A 16,365-nucleotide genomic window follows, 5' to 3' on the forward strand; every position below is an offset into this window, starting at 1 on the left:
CATCGCTCGTGCGGCGACTGTAACACCACGTTCACACCCACTCAACTCCTGACAACCTGCCGCTGCAGCAGCAGTAACCGATCCAACAACTCCGCCAGACACTTGTTGTCTTATATAGGCGTTGTGCACAGCAGCGCCGTACTCCGTCTGTTTACATACCTCTGTATTTGAATATACATGCCTATACCAGTTTCTTTGGCTCTTCAGTGTATCATATCTACAGATATGACTGATACTTTGTGGGGAGTGGGGGCAAGGGAACACACACACATCATCTTCGCCCCTACTCCCAGTCCAACGTTCGTCGTTTAGGTAGCGACTTGCCAATCTTCCTCCGAACAGCAGTCGGACTGTCACTATTCTTGTAAAATACCTTCACGGTAAACTGACCAATGACGCAGTGATTTTTAAATGGCAAGGAATTTTGCACAGGAAGATGCTACTTCCTGCCAATTCTTCAGGGTTGCCACTACAACTTTCAGAATTCCCCACGTATCCGTCCCACCCCGTATTGTTCAAAGTTGGGCTTACATCTGCAATGTTCGTCGTTACAAATAACACTGTTCAGAATATTTCCGCTGGACTCTGTTCCCTTAGATTTCCTATAATGCTAGGAAAAAGTAGAGCAAGGTGGGACACATTCTTAAGAAAACAGCGTTACAGGAAAGTATCGTTGAAGGAAAAAGAGAACGCTAAGAAAATACACAGGAAGAACAAAAACGGTTTCCTGACAGATCTGAGGGAGCGAATATCTTACCAATAATTGATACGAGTTCCTTTTTTTATTTTTTTGGGTAGAGTAAAGTAAAAGAAGCTTATATTACGGAGGCAGCTTTGCGTACCTGATGGGAAGAAACTGTAAGAGCGAACAATCCGGTACAAAAACCGGATTATTGTATTACTTTTTTCTGTAGCTTCATTAGCGACTTTTCGCTTTAGAACACGTACTTGAAAAGAGTCTTCTTATTTTGCTTTCTTTAACTCGAACACCAAGTGGACTGCAGCTGGTTGCGATATGCAAATGTTGAAGCCTGCGCGGAGTGCGAAGTCCGGCTTAAGTAGAAGTGGTCAGAAGTAGCGACGACGTAAATAAAAACACGCTGTCAGCTCGACGCTTATACATTCCTCCACGTGGAGAATATATGGAACCTCCTGCAGTCACAGGTTCAAAAATAGAACCGGTATTCAGAAAAATACGACAGAGATATTTTTTTGTTATTGCACTGCTTTCAGAATCACTTCCCTTTATCGAGTCCGCTTTGCTTAAAAATAGCTCCGATACAACAACGTTTTAATACAAAATAGTCAGTTGAAAGCTTTAAATTAGTAAGGAGAAGACAAATTCCTTTCACAACTACATTGTTGTAAAAACCATAATCTATGAGAGAAAAATAATAACACAAAGAACGCATATTTAACAAAAATTTAGTCATGTTTTGACTTTATATTGACGCAATTTGTATTTTTTCCTAGATGAAACTAAGGAATGAAACAGCTGATTCGTTCCTTAAATAACGCCTATTTCTTAGGGTATTGTACATTAATCGATAAAAACGGAACCCTACGTGGGATCACTTTGTTGCCCTTCTGCCTGTCTGTCTCTATTAAATACGAATTTCCTCCGGAACAGGTAGATGTGTCGAGTTGACATAATGTCAAATACTATGGTCTACAGTCCTTGAAGGTGTAAAAATCAAGTTTATAAGTCATATTTTGAAACTCGCAAACTCACTCACGAAAAGCTTTATGGCACTTACCGTTAGCCTACAATCACGAAATTGGGAAAGAAACAAATTTTCACTAATCTGAAAATTGTTAATGTGCAATTATATCCCTGTAGAAGAACATTGTTATTTGTTATCCGATTGTCTGTCAGGTTGTCAGTCCGTCTATTAAGGCCCATTTTGCGCACAAATGGGAAATTGTATCAAATTGAAATTTATGTGATATACTAAGTTCTGTTTTCCCTTGGCCGTGTTTAAAACTTAAGTTTCTAGGTCAATGCAATAAGAATATATTACAATTTATACCATATTTTGATACTCGCAAACACACCTATCAAAACGTATAGGCTACTTCCTGTTGACACACAATCATGGAACTAGACAATAAACAAGATTTTACTGCACAGGTAAAGAAAAAAATACGAAAATCGTAAATTTATAAGTACATCATACGAAACAAATACTTTTTTCCTTGTTGTCCAACTTTCTGTCTGTCCATATGTTCCATACTATGATCTAAGGTCCATTGACGGTGTCAAAAATTTGAGCGTCTAGAATCTTTAAATTATGCAAGAAACAAGGCTTTATAGCACAGGCAAAGGGACAAATCACAAAAGTGTGAATTTGTAATTATATCGCACAAAAAATTGTGCTATTCTCGAAATATTAGAATTCTCGCAACTGATATGATGTCAGTATCGATATCGAAGGCAGGAAAAAGTTGTCGAAACTGCCGATTCCCGAAATGAATAGCTATCTGTACACATAATTAAGTTTGTATAGAACCCTATGTGTTCGAGTGCTGCTTGCTGCTATCTGCATCTTTTTAAATTTAATTTTATTCAACAAAAACTTTTTAGTTCTTGTGACTTTCATTTGTATATAACTTACTCGTTAATCCTTGTCGCCTTGAATCTGCTCCCGTCCTTGATTCTCACACTTGTTCCATTGTTGTCTGACCTTCGCCACACAGTGCTGGAAAGCGTCTTTTAGAGAGTGCTATTATGCCTGCGACTTGGATGGGTGACCATCCGGGCCGCCATGAGCTGTCGCCATTTTTCGGGGTGCACTCAGCCTCGTGATGCCAACTGAGGAGCTACTCGACTGAATAGTAGCGGCTCCGGTCAAAGGAAACCATCGTAACGACCGGGAGAGCGGTGTGCTGACCACATGCCCCCCGATCCGCATCCTTAGCCGAGGATGACACGGCGGTCGGATGGTCCCGATGGGCCGCTTGTGGCCTGAAGCCGGAGTGCTTATTATGCCTGCGACGAGTTCTCCTCAGTACAACAGAACTGCTTCCACTGATCAATGTTTTTGATTTTGCAAACTAACAGTTTGAGTTCTGTTGAACGGAATCAGTAGTACATGATGGTTATCTTAAAAACGATCATGATAAAAATACCACACGAAACTTGCCTCGTCTTGCCACAACTCTGCACCCCTTCGTTTGGTTTTTCTCAGTAAACGTTAAAAAAAACTGAGACTGTAGTCTCCAAGTTCTTTATCGATTACTGACAGTTCGTGGGCTACTTCCTCGATTTTGTATATGCGGACGCCACCACCTGAGGTGCATGCCTTCTCGATTGAGGTCCCATATCTGAATCTACACGGACGGAAATCGCAACACCAAACAGCTGTGCGACATAAACGAAAGTTGGTAGGCGTGTTGCTGCATCTGAAAGACGATTATTCAGATTTCGCGCCAGTCGCATAAGAGTGGCGCCAGTACCGCCACTATGAGGACGGAAATCAAGTTTGCTTCAAATACGCGATGTAACGGCTGTCAACGTTAGTTGCCTTTGAGATTGAATGTAATGGACTGATGTTAGTCACGAATGCCTTTAAGACGATAAAAACGCTATTATTAACACCTGGCTGAGTTTGAACGAAGTCGTGTAATAGGGCTAGGAGAAGCTGGGTGTTCCTTCTGCGATACTGCAGAAAGACTTGGCAGGCATGTAGCCACTGTACGTGATTGCTGTCAGCGGTGGTCACGAGAATGTGCGGCCACGCGGCACTACCGAGAGAGAAGTCCAGCGTCAGTCTGAGCAGCAGTTGGCACCAAGTGACTCGACGGACTGCTACAAAACGGTTACTTCAATGATAGCCCCGAGCCAGACGCCCTGTAGCCTTCATTCCTCTGACCCCAAACCACCCCCCTTTGCGACTTCAGTAGTGTCAAGCGAAAGCTCATTAGAGGGAAGGGTAGAGGTTATAACACTGCAATTGTTTTTACGTAGCTTGTGTAATCAAATACCAAATTTGGTTTATTACGTACTGTGCCCCAACAGAACAAATAGTCCTGTCACGGAAAAGCCACGTATAACACTTTTGTCCGCTACTGCTATACCATAACCTTAAAGTTGGAGGCAGGTTGCGAAATAAAACTATCTTGTTAAAGCAATTATGGTATAAAGCAACAGAGCAGTGCTACCCTCTGAGAGAAATTTTGTTATGTTGACCGTATTGTACCTAACGGAAGTGGCTTATCGGAAGTGAAAGTCAGAATTACGTAAATACTCAAACAGTAACAAAAAATAATGTAGTTATCCACACTGTTCAAAGAATAAAGAAAACGGTCGCCAGCCTAATTAGACGTGAGAATGATTAACATTCCTGTTTAAGAAAGAAGGTATGAGTAACTTTAACGGACAAACACAACCTATACTTTGCCACACGAGAGCGTAATGAACTCTGACACCTGCATATGCTAATGTTAAATTTGGAGTTGACAGCTAGAGCAGAACAAATTATTTGCATAAACATAACAGATAACGATACACACTACTATCTTCAGGGCTTAGTCAAACTGAGTGGTTTCAATAATGTTACTATTACAGTGCACTTTAGAATAAAAAACTGGACATAGGTCTAATGTTACTTTTCAAACATATTCCTGTCTGACATGAAATATAGATATGGTCATCATCATCATCATCATCGTTTAAGGCTGATTATGCCTTTCAGCGTTCAGTCTGGAGCATAGTCCCCCTTATAAAATTCCTCCACGATCCCCTATTCAGTGCTAACATTAGTGCCTCTTCTGATGTTAAACCTATTACTTCAAAATCATTCTTAACCGAATCCAGGTACCTTCTCCTTGGTCTGCCCCGACTCCTCCTACCCTCTACTGCTGAACCCATGAGTCTCTTGGGTAACCTTGCTTCTCCCAAGCATGTAACATGACCCCACCATCTAAGCCTGTTCGCCCTGACTGCTACATCTATAGAGTTCATTCCCAGTTTTTCTTTGATTTCCTCATTGTGGACACCCTCCTGCCATTGTTCCCATCTACTAGTACCTGGAATCATCCTAGCTACTTTCACATCCGTAACCGCAACCTTATTGATAAGGTAACCTGAATCCACCCAGCTTTCGCTCCCATACAACAAAGTTGGTCGAAAGATTGAACGGTGCACAGATAACTTAGTCTTGGTACTGACTTCCTTCTTGCAGAAGAGAGTAGATCGTAGCTGAGCGCTCACTGCATTAGCTTTGCTACACCTCGCTTCCACTTCTTTCACTATGTTGCCATCCTGTGAGAATATACATCCTAAGTACTTGAAACCGTCCACCTGTTCTAACTTTGTTCCTCCTATTTGGCACTCAATCCGTTTATATTTCTTTCCCACTGACATTACTTTCGTTTTGGAGATGCTAATCTTCATACCATAGTCCTTACACTTCCGATCTAGCTCTGAAATATTACTTTGCAAACTTTCAATCGAATCTGCCATCACAACTAAGTCATCCGCATATGCAAGACTGCTTATTTTGTGTTCACATATCTTAATCTCACCCAGCCAGTCTATTGTTTTCAACATATGATCCATAAATAATATGAACAACAGTGGAGACAGGTTGCAGCCTTGTCTTACCCCTGAAACTACTTTGAACCATGAACTCAATTTACCGTCAACTCTAACTGCTGCCTGACTATCCATGTAAAGACCTTTAATTGCTTGCAAAAGTTTGCCTCCTATTCTATAATCTCGTAGAACAGACAATAACTTCCTCCTAGGAACCTGGTCATATGCCTTTTCTAGATCTATAAAGCATAGATACAATTCTCTGTTCCACTCATAACACTTCTCCATTATTTGCCGTAAGCTAAAGATCTGGTCCTGACAACCTCTAAGAGGCCTAAACCCACACTGATTTTCATCCAATTGGTCCTCAACGCTGATTAAAGAGATACCTCTGTAGTTGTTACAATCTTTTCTGTTTCCATGTTTAAAGATTGGTGTGATTATTGCTTTTGTCCAATCTGATGGAACCTGTCCCGACTCCCAGGCCATTTCAATTATCCTGTGTAGCCATTTAAGACCTGACATTCCACTGTATTTGATGAGTTCCGACTTAATTTCATCCACCCCAGCTGCTTTATTGCACTGCAATCTATTGACCATTTTCTCCACTTCCTCAAATGTGATCCTATTTCCATCATCATTCCTATCCCATTCTACCTCGAAATCTGAAACATTACTGATCGTATTTTCACCTGCATTGAGCAACTCTTCAAAATATTCCCTCTATCTGCCCAAGGCATCCATAGGATTCACCAGCAGTTTTCCTGACCTGTCCAAAATACTTGTCATTTCCTTCTTACCTCCCTTTCGAAGACTGCTAAGTACACTCCAGAATGGTTTTCCAGCAGCCTGACCCATAGTCTCCAACCTGTTTCCAAAGTCTTCCCAAGATTTCTTCTTGGGTGCCGCAATTATCTGTTTGGCTTTGTTTGTTTCTTCAACATAACTTTCTCTGTCTACCTGAGTTCTAGTATGTAGCCATTTTTGATCCGCCTTCTTTTTCCTTTTACAGGCTGCCTTGACTGTGTCATTCCACCAAGCCGTTTGCTTCATCCTACTTTTACACACTACTGTTCCAAGACATTCTTTAGCCACCACTAGTACTGTGTCCCTGTACCTTGTCCATTCCTTTTCCAATGACTGTAATTGACTACATTCAACTAACTGGTACCTTTCTGAGATCACTGTTATGTACTTGTGCCTGATTTCCTTATCCTGAAGTTTCTCCACTCTTATATAGATATGGTGTACAGCAAAATTAGGTATTGTGCATAGATTAGGTCTCTCACTACTAAACACCTTTTTATTTAGAATGAAAATTAAATGAAATTCACTAACAGCTTACTTCTCACTGTCTTTTGAATAAAGAAGTTACTGTTTTCATAGTTATTCGTTATGTAGCATGACCACAATAGACAAACTATGGATCTTGTTACAACATTAATATGCACTTTTAATACACAAGAGGAACCCAATATTGTACAGAATTTGACTCGAATAGCAAGAGTAATTGAAACTTTCTATAATTATGTAACTTTGTGCCTTTGAACTACTTTCAATGGAGGGGGCCCCTTAATCTTGACCACTGTAGCAGAGCAAACTAAACACACTTTCATTACATCAGTGAAACACTTAGCAAGGATGAACATATAACTCTCAACAGTTGCAGTTCTGAACTTTTACTGCAGTGAAATACAAAATTGAGATATTTGCTAGATCCTTTCAACAAACATTATTAATATTAGCACACTCTATTACCATATTAATTTTAATATGCTTTCAATAAAGGACACTCGATAAACACTTTAGCGTGGGAGGGACGCTAAGTGGATATGTAAGTGAGGATAAATCACGGTAAGTACAAAAGTTCAGTCAAATTTTACCTTATATTTAGGTACACCATAACATCCGATGAGCAGATCCTTCACTGTACATTACTATACTGTTCCATTACAGTGATTGTGCAATGTGGTGGCGATTGCATGTTGGGAGGTGGATTTGCAGGTAGAATTGCTGGACTCTGTCATTTATTGGTGGCGATGATAGATACCAATTCCAGAATAGTTCCAGCTCTTTATCCATCCATCCGAGGCATTGGAAAGCGTCAGGAAAAGCCTCTCTCTCGGAACCAGCACAATACACAACTTTTACATGAGCAGTTGATAGTTTGGTAGCTCGTCCCCGACTGACTCTTAATTCCACCTTTTCTACCTAGGCCAACCACAATTTGCGCGCGCTGCATGCTTCCGTTCCCGAGGGGAATCACAACACCTTTTACATACAAAATAACTAAGGACCCTAAGTGAGGATCAACAATTACATAACAACAGCCAAACATATTAATTAAAACTGAACATTTGCACATATTGACATTTCTACAAAAAAAACTATTTAAACAAAATTACAGTTATGTACAGTAAGTTTTCAAATGAGACAAAGAATTAAAATGATAGATACACTACATTGCATAGAATGAAACCATGACATCAAAGTTTTTACAAAGAAAGGAGTACACAATTTTGTGTTATCGATTCAGTCAAACAACATTTACAGAAACTCAACGAGATAACATTAAATGAAACAAAAGGCAAAATAAATCAGTAGAGCATTAGAGCTACGGTGTTACAAGGTCTGTTCTGTATTCTGATGAAAGTTGTCCTGCCTCGGTGCCAGTGATGGCCGTGTGTTTGTCAGGAGGAGGCGAGTTGAGGACCTGCAGCCAGTCTGTTGTGTGCTAGACAGAGTGAACCTACACCAGGATTTATGGTCTGGGGTGCGATTTCATATGACAGCAGGAGCACTATCGTGGTCATCCCACCCACCCTGACTACAAACTGTACATCAATCAGGCGATTCGACCTGTTGTGTTGGCATTCATGAACAGCTTTCCAAGGAGTGTTTTTTAACTGTATAATGCACACATACCGCTGTTGTAACCCAGCATGCTCTATAGAGCGTCGACATGTTCCCTTGGCCTGCTCGATCACCAGACCTGTCTCCAATCGAGCACATATGGGACATCATCGGTCATCAACTGCGACGTCATCCGCAAACGGCATTAACCGTCCCTGTATTGACCAAACAAGAGCAATAGGCATGGAACTCTATTCCACAAACTGACACCCGGCAATTGTATAGCATAGTGCATCCACGGCTGCATGCTTACATTCAACATTCTGGTGATTACACTGGTAATTAATGCATTTCACATTTGCAATGGCTCATCTCGCGTTTGCCAACCGGAGTGGCCGTGCGGTTCTAGGCGCTTCAGCTTGGAACCGCGCGACCGCTACGGTCGCAGGTTCGAATCCTGCCTCGGGCATGGATGTGTGTGATGTCCTTAGGTTAGTTAGGTTTAAGTAGTTCTAAGTTCTAGGGGACTGATGACCTCAGATGTTAAGTCCCATAGTGCTCAGAGCCATTTGAACTATTTGAACCATCTCGCGTTTACATTAACCTGTGATCTTTCAATGTTAATCACTTGAATATGTCACCTAGAAAAATGTACCCCGAAATTCCATTACTCAACATTAATTTTTTTTTTTTTTTTTTTTTTGGTGCCGCGATCTTTTGCCGTCGGTGTATATCTAAACTCCAGGAGTCACTACTGTACAGGACGAAGAAGAGCGTTCAGCTGTAGCGAGCTGTTCATGAAGTTGTTACACGCCATGGACACAGCTGATACTGGCGTATTTTGAATACAAAAAATTCAGGTAATCATCATAATATAACATAACCGCCTGGCAACGATTTGATAAATTATTAACTCAAAATACGTATAGAAAAATGACGCGAGAAGGATATGATTTTTACGTTAAGTTATCTATCTGTGTTCATAATTTCAAAGAAAACAAACGGCTCTTCACTCGATGCGTTTAAACAGTTTGTGAAGACACTTGCACAGAAACAGGCGATATCAACTTCATGTGCAGTTCAGAGTATCTTCCTAATGAACTTGCAGAAACAAATGTAACTATACAGGCACTTAGAATCCATGGCTACAACGATTATTCGGGTTCTTTCTACTGGTTTAAGTCTTTTGGACGTACGGCTAAATAGAGTACTTACTGTACATGCGGAATAACATTTTGAATATTTTGCTTTTTGATGGAAACAAAGAGGTCTCGCTTTGCATTTTCAACAAGTTTTCTTATTTACTCGTATTTACATCTCGTGCGCTCTGTTGTCATTCATACGAATAGTTACGCTCAGTACAATTTTAAACAACGCTTGGCGCACTAAGAGCTCTACTTTTCCGATACACACAACCATATCGATGTATTTTTGTCGTAAATAATAACTCAGTACGTACAACAGTGTACTTCGTACATTAAATAGCTATAATTCGCCTACCTTCATTATCGTCTACTCACCTAGATTCATAACACTAACTCTACCAAACAAAGATTTTGCTTGCTCTTTACAGGCGGTTCCAATTTTATTATTTCATTCAACACGATTCTTAGCAATTCCGTGTAGACAAACAAAGGTATCCAGTACATAATATTTCGTATAACATTGTGCTTACAAAAAAATGGTTCAAATGGCTCTGAGCACTATGGGACTTAACTTCTGTGGTCATCAGTCCCCTAGAACTTAGAACTACTTAAACCTAACTAACCTAAGGACATCACACACATCCATGCCCGAGGCAGGATTCGAACCTGCGACCGTAGCAGTCGCGCGGTTCCGGACTGAGCGCCTCAACCGCGAGACCACCGCGGCCGGCAAACACGTAATTATTTTCATTACAACTATGTGACAAAGCGATGCACACCGTAAAACAAACTGGAATTATGTTATACATTAATGCAAAACAGTCAAGTACACACGTCAAAAAAAGTTATGCATCACCCTGGTTCCCAGAACTCTTGAAAATAGACGTTGACTGTGGATAATGCATCACAGACACAGTCCCTTTGACTGTTCAGGGATGTCACTAAACCCGCCAAAGACGTAAACAACCATGCATGAGCAACGCCTATTAGACGGAACGGGTCCGACAGCCGATCAGTTCCAGTCATTCCACCAGGAAGGAGGTGCACGGCTCGTGTTTGTAGTTCAACCATGCCTCAACGGTCAATACCGCGGTTCGATCGCGTCCGCATTGACACTTTGTGCCGGGAAGGGCTCTCAACAAGGGAAGTGTCAAGGCATCTCGAAGGGAACCAAAGCGGTGTTGTTCTGACATGGAGGAGATACAGAGAGACAGGAACTGTCGATGACATGCCTCGCTCAGGCCGCCCAAGGGCTACTACTGCAGTGGATGACCGCTACCTACGGATTATGGCTCGGAGGAACCCTGACAGCAACGCCATCATGTTAAATAATGCTTTTCGTGCAGCCACAGGACGTCGTGTTATGACTCAAACTGTGCGCAATACGCCGCATGATGCGCAACTTCACTCCCGACGTCGATGGCGAAGTCCATCTTTGCAACCACGACACCATGCAGAGCACCCAACAGCACGCCAAATGGACTGATCAGGATTGGCCTCACGTTCTGTTCACCGGTGAGTGTCGCATATGCCTTCAAGCAGACAACCGTCGTAAACGTGTTAGGAGGCAACCCAGTCAGGCTGAACGCCTTAGACACGCTGTCCAGTGAGTGCAGCAAGATGGAGGTTTCCTGATGTTTTGGGGTGGCGTTACGTTGGGGCCGACGTACGCCCCTGGCGGTCATGGAAGGCCCCGTAACGGCTGTACGATACCTGGATGCCATCCTCCGACCGACAGTGCAACCATATCGGCAGCATACTGGCGAGGCACTCGTCTTCTTGGACGACAATTCGCACCCCCTTCGTGCACATCTTGTCAATGACTTCGTTCAGCATAACGACATCGCTCGACTAGAGTGGCCACCATGTTCTCCAGACATGAACCTTATCGAACATGCCTGGGATAAATTGACGACGTGACCCAATCATCTGAGGGATCTACGCCGAATCGCCGTTTGAGGAGTGGGACAATCTGTACCAACAGTGCCATGATGAACTTGTGCATAGTATGCGACGATGAAAACAGGCATACATCAATGCAAGAGGACGTACTACTGGGTATTAGAGGTACCGGTGTGTACAGCAATCTGGACCACCACCTCTGAAGACCTCGCTGTGTGGTGGTACAACATGCAATGTGTGGTTTTCATGAGCAATTAAAAAGAGCGGAAATGATGTTTATGTAGATCTTTTTTCCAATTTTCCGTACAGGTTCCGGAACTCTCGCAACCGAAGTGATACAAAACATTTTTTGATGAGTGTATAATACAAGAGTGCTTCAGCTGTCCTAGGTATGGGTTTTATGCAACCCGCAACACCTTCAAATTCTTCGAGGAAGATTTTGATATTCTCTCCCTCGCTACACGCAAACTTTTAGTCCTACAGGAAAAATGAACAGCATCTTTCTGCAAGTAATGTAATGTAGCTGAATTTTGTACTGGAATACCTTTATTGCAGGGGCCGAAGCTTAGGAATTACTCAAAAGAAACGTACAAAAGTGATCTTCAAATGTGTTTTCCTTGGATAACTCGAAAACCATTGCCCCTAGCGAAAACCTATCCTAGTACAGATTGTAGTACACTAAATTTCCCGCAAAGAGGTCCTGTTCATTTTTTGTTTTCTGTTTTGTTTTGTAGCACTAATATTGTGGACATAGCGAACGACAGAGTACGAAAATCTTGCTCGTGGTATTTTAAGGTGTCACAGGTTGCACAGAACTCATAGACAGGGGCAGCTGAATCATACTGTATGTAACGTTATGTGCTGTGTTAACTTCGCACTGCACTTCCAACCACCAGAGTCGCCCACACAAAACACTTATGGTTATAGACAACCGACATGCATTGCAATGAAGTAGAACAGGCAGTGAGACAAATGAATGAATAAGCACCTGTTTTGCACAGATCTGAATGGTTTTGGTTACGTGTTGTTGTGTTTTTGCGGACCAGGACCGGCCACAGAAGACGAACTGGTGCGGCATCTTGCTGGCCTTCATGTCCGGCGCGTGCTTCACGCTGAGCTCGGCGGCGGTGAAGGCGCTGCGCACCATCGACCCCATGGAGCTGCTGGTGATCCGGTCGCTGCTGCAGGTGCTGGCGATGCTGCCGCTGGTGATCTGGGGCCGGGGGCAGGGCCAGCTGCTGGGGCCGCCCGGCTACCGCCTGCTGCTGCAGCTGCAGGTGAGCGCTGCCCTAATCCTTAGCACTGTATACCTGGTAATGATAATTTGCAAGAAGAGTCCACACACCTCAAAAGCATTTTTAAGCGAATGGATATTTCCAGCAACAAATTCTAGAATGCAAACACGTGATCTCGAAGAAGAAAGCAATACCTTCCCATCAAAAGCATTTTTTCTTGATGTCGGTGCTCTTTCTTCGAAGATGTATTCTCGAAATACGTGTTAATGTGATTTTCCAGTCTCCTAAGAAGACTGCAGCCTTACTCGGCTCTGTGAAGGATGGTTTACTGCTTCGAAAGGCGGGTATTTATCAGATTCCTTTCGGGAACTGTGATATGTCATACATAGGTCAGACAACACGCACCGCTAATGAGAGGTGTGTGGAACACCGAAGAGACACAGGCTTACTACAGCCAGACATATCAGCTGTGGCAAAACATTGTACAGATACAGGTCATTTGAAAACAACAGTGACATGTGTTGTGTTGGCTGAAGAGCCAACACCGTGTTACTAGAGGAGGCCGAAATGCACACGTTTTAGGTCACACAGGGTGGCGTGAAGAGGGAAGAACTATACTGACGTGAGGTCTGGAACATGACGAGAATTCAGAAAGCGGACGTAATTAGTTTCATACTTAACTTTAATCCATTAATGATGAACGTCACTCTTGACGGTACACGAATCACAATACTATCTGTTCAGAATAGTAACTGATTATGGCGCCTTGCTATTTAGTAGCAAATGACGTAACTGAAGGCTATGCTAAATTGTCGTCTCGGCAAATGAGAGCGTATGTAGACAGTGAACCATAGCTAGCAAAGTCTGCTGTACAACTGAAGCGAGTGCTAGGGAGTCTCTCTACACTAGACCTGCCGTGTGGCGGCGCTCGGCCTGCAATTACGGACAGTGGCGACACGCGGGTCCGACGTATACTACCGGACCGCGGCCGATTTAAAGGCTACCTCCTAGCAAGTGTGCTGTCTGGCGGTGACACCACAACATGTCTTTTCCTTTTGGTATTCTATAGCATCTGAACAGTGTCAAAGGCAGCATGAATACGCAGTACCAGTGCCTCCAAATTTGAATAAGGTCTGCATACACGATACTTTTGAGCTGGCCCCATAACTACAAATCGCACTCGTCGAGACCCAGTCAAAGAGCAAGCCAAGCAACTGGACCCCCTCGTCCGATCCGTCGACCAGGGAAGACACGATTGACACGTTAACGCCAAAGTGAGATGGAGCACCATCATTTGGCACCCACATAACTCTTCTGGTGATCAATGGCACATCTTCCAGCAGAGGAGGTAAAGTCATCCGCAAGAAACGCCGATAGCTCCGGTCTATTGGGCAACGTGGAAGAATACTGGTCCTAAAATACGGTCGCCAGTTATCCCAGCCCACACATTCCGGCTGCACCGATGCTGGTGATTTGCTGTTACCTCACTGTGGGGACTCTGCATACTATCCCACAGACGACTGTTATGAAAGTTGAAGATACCACTCCGCATAAAGCGGCCTCACCTGTGAATAGGATGAATGACACAAATCCTGGAATCGTGGTTGCCTGGTGAAGAAGCCAGTGACAAAACCGCTCCTGATGTGGAAAGTCTGTTGCTAGTAAGCTCTGCACACACTGAAAGTGGTATGGGTAGTAATGATTGTCATGGAGAATGTTCAACAGGTTTGTCTGGCTTACCCCGTACTGGCGGGCCAACTACCTAGTGGTGACACGGCAGTCGCCTTCCACAGTGTTAATCACACTTTCCTCCAAGTCTGGTGTCCAAACATTTCGGGCACATCCTTCATGATTTCCTGCGGCCTGAAACAACCCTGTCTCAGACAAATGGCGAAACACTGTTGCAGACATTGAATCGTGTGCTTGTTGTTGGAGGGGATAGGTCTCCTGACGCAAACTTGCTGCCTGCCACCCATCGTCATTTGCCTTTCCGTAAGTGAACACTGTGGTGTCACCGCCAGACACCACACTTGCTAGGTGGTAGCCCTTAAATCGGCCGCGGTCCGTTAGTATACGTCGGACCCGCGTGTCGCCACTGTCAGTGCTCGCAGACCGAGCGCCGCCACACGGCAGGTCTAGAGAGACGTTCTAGCACTCGCCCCAGTTGTACAGCCGACTTTACTAGGAAAGGTTCACTGACAAATACGCTCTCATTTGCCGAGACGATAGTCAGCATAGCCTTCAGCTATGTCATTTGCTGCGACCTAGCAAGGCGCCATTACCAGTTATATTGAGATTATATAAATGTGTCATCAAGAGCGATGTTCTACAATTATGGATTAAAGTTAAGTATTACAGCAACTGCGTCCGTTTTTCTGAGTTCTCAATTCCTTGTAATGTTCCAGACCTCACGCCAGCCTGCGTGAGCTTAAAGCGTGCATTTCGGCCTCCTCTAGCAACACGGTGTTGGCTCTTCTGCCAACACTTCAAACAGCATGTCAACAAAGTCTCGATTCGAATATGGAAGAATTGTTTACGATGCTGTATCACATCCACTATAAGGTGAGTCAGCAAGGAAGTGAAATGGACACAAAATGGCAGGAGAGGGTGCTAGGGCATGACGTATGAGGAACAGCACCACCCTCTAGGAGGAAACTGTGCATACCGTAACTGTGCCTGCATGGTGCAGTGCGTATTAGACTGCAGTCTCTGTAACAAAGTATGGCTGAATAAATGGTCTCTAGCATGGAAATCATGCATTTCTGGACATAAGTTCATTAGACCTTTTTTGTTCTGTACCCTCTCATCAATCAATCCCTAGAGTTTGTACACGGTGGAAAATATCACCCTGTATAGAGAATGTAATCTTAATCTTGCTGACACCAGTTACTCTCTCTAAGTTTACTTTCTCTTGACTTTAAAGTAATCAGAACAGTACATCTGCCATTGTGTATTTCACTCCACACCTTAACAGCATAAGAAGAATTTTAGACATGCACTGAGCACAGTATACTGTGACTATACAGTGAAGACACAGTTACAGAGAAATGAAACAATGCAGGAAAAAGCATATGGTGTAAGCAGACTTACTTCATCAGGAGGGACACAGAGACTTCAACGCCCAGTTCTGTTTCTAATCACATTATTCAGAGATTAAAAAAAACACTTTAAATAAATCTGAGTACATGAATTGAATCTGAAGGCTAAGAGCATCCATCAGCATTTGCAGGTTGCACATATGAAGAAATATTGCATAATCTGTGTGGTCCCTTGACGTGCTTCTGGTACATTCTTCTTTATCAGCTGCCCACCACTGAGGCTGTGTGTCTGTCTTTCCTCCAAGTGTGCATCTCTTGCATCACACTCTCCTCTCCATTGCCCTGTTCACGACATACAGAGTCAGCTTCCCAAGCTTCTCCTGGCATTATGGAATCTTGTACATTAATGTTAAGCTGATTATTGTATTACTTTTGTCATTACACGTAAAACAGTTAAATCAAATGATCCAGACCACTCTCACTTTTTGTCTTGAATCATTAGAATGGTCATCCCCATTGCTTTAGTTTGGAAATTAATAGTTGAAGATTAAAAATAACTGTTTTGCTACACTTCACAGTGCCTAATGGAAACACATAGGCTGTTTGCACCCCCTGACAATCACTCATAGTTGACTCCCACTCTTCCACTGCATAAT

At 43.1% G+C, this 16,365-nt stretch overlaps 1 protein-coding gene across 1 annotated transcript in view; it reads left to right on the forward strand.

Moving 5' to 3' along the window:
- LOC124620232 (solute carrier family 35 member G1-like) overlaps positions 1–16,365 on the forward strand; it is a 45,335-nt gene that overhangs the window by 4,478 nt on the left and 24,492 nt on the right. Inside the window, exon 2 of the mRNA XM_047146903.1 lies at positions 12,483–12,713. Within this exon, the coding sequence (XP_047002859.1) occupies positions 12,483–12,713 (231 nt within the window). The remainder of the gene's footprint in view (positions 1–12,482; positions 12,714–16,365) is intronic.

The sequence above is a fragment of the Schistocerca americana genome, chromosome 1 (assembly GCF_021461395.2).
Source record: "Schistocerca americana isolate TAMUIC-IGC-003095 chromosome 1, iqSchAmer2.1, whole genome shotgun sequence".
Taxonomy (NCBI): Eukaryota; Metazoa; Arthropoda; class Insecta; order Orthoptera; family Acrididae; genus Schistocerca; species Schistocerca americana.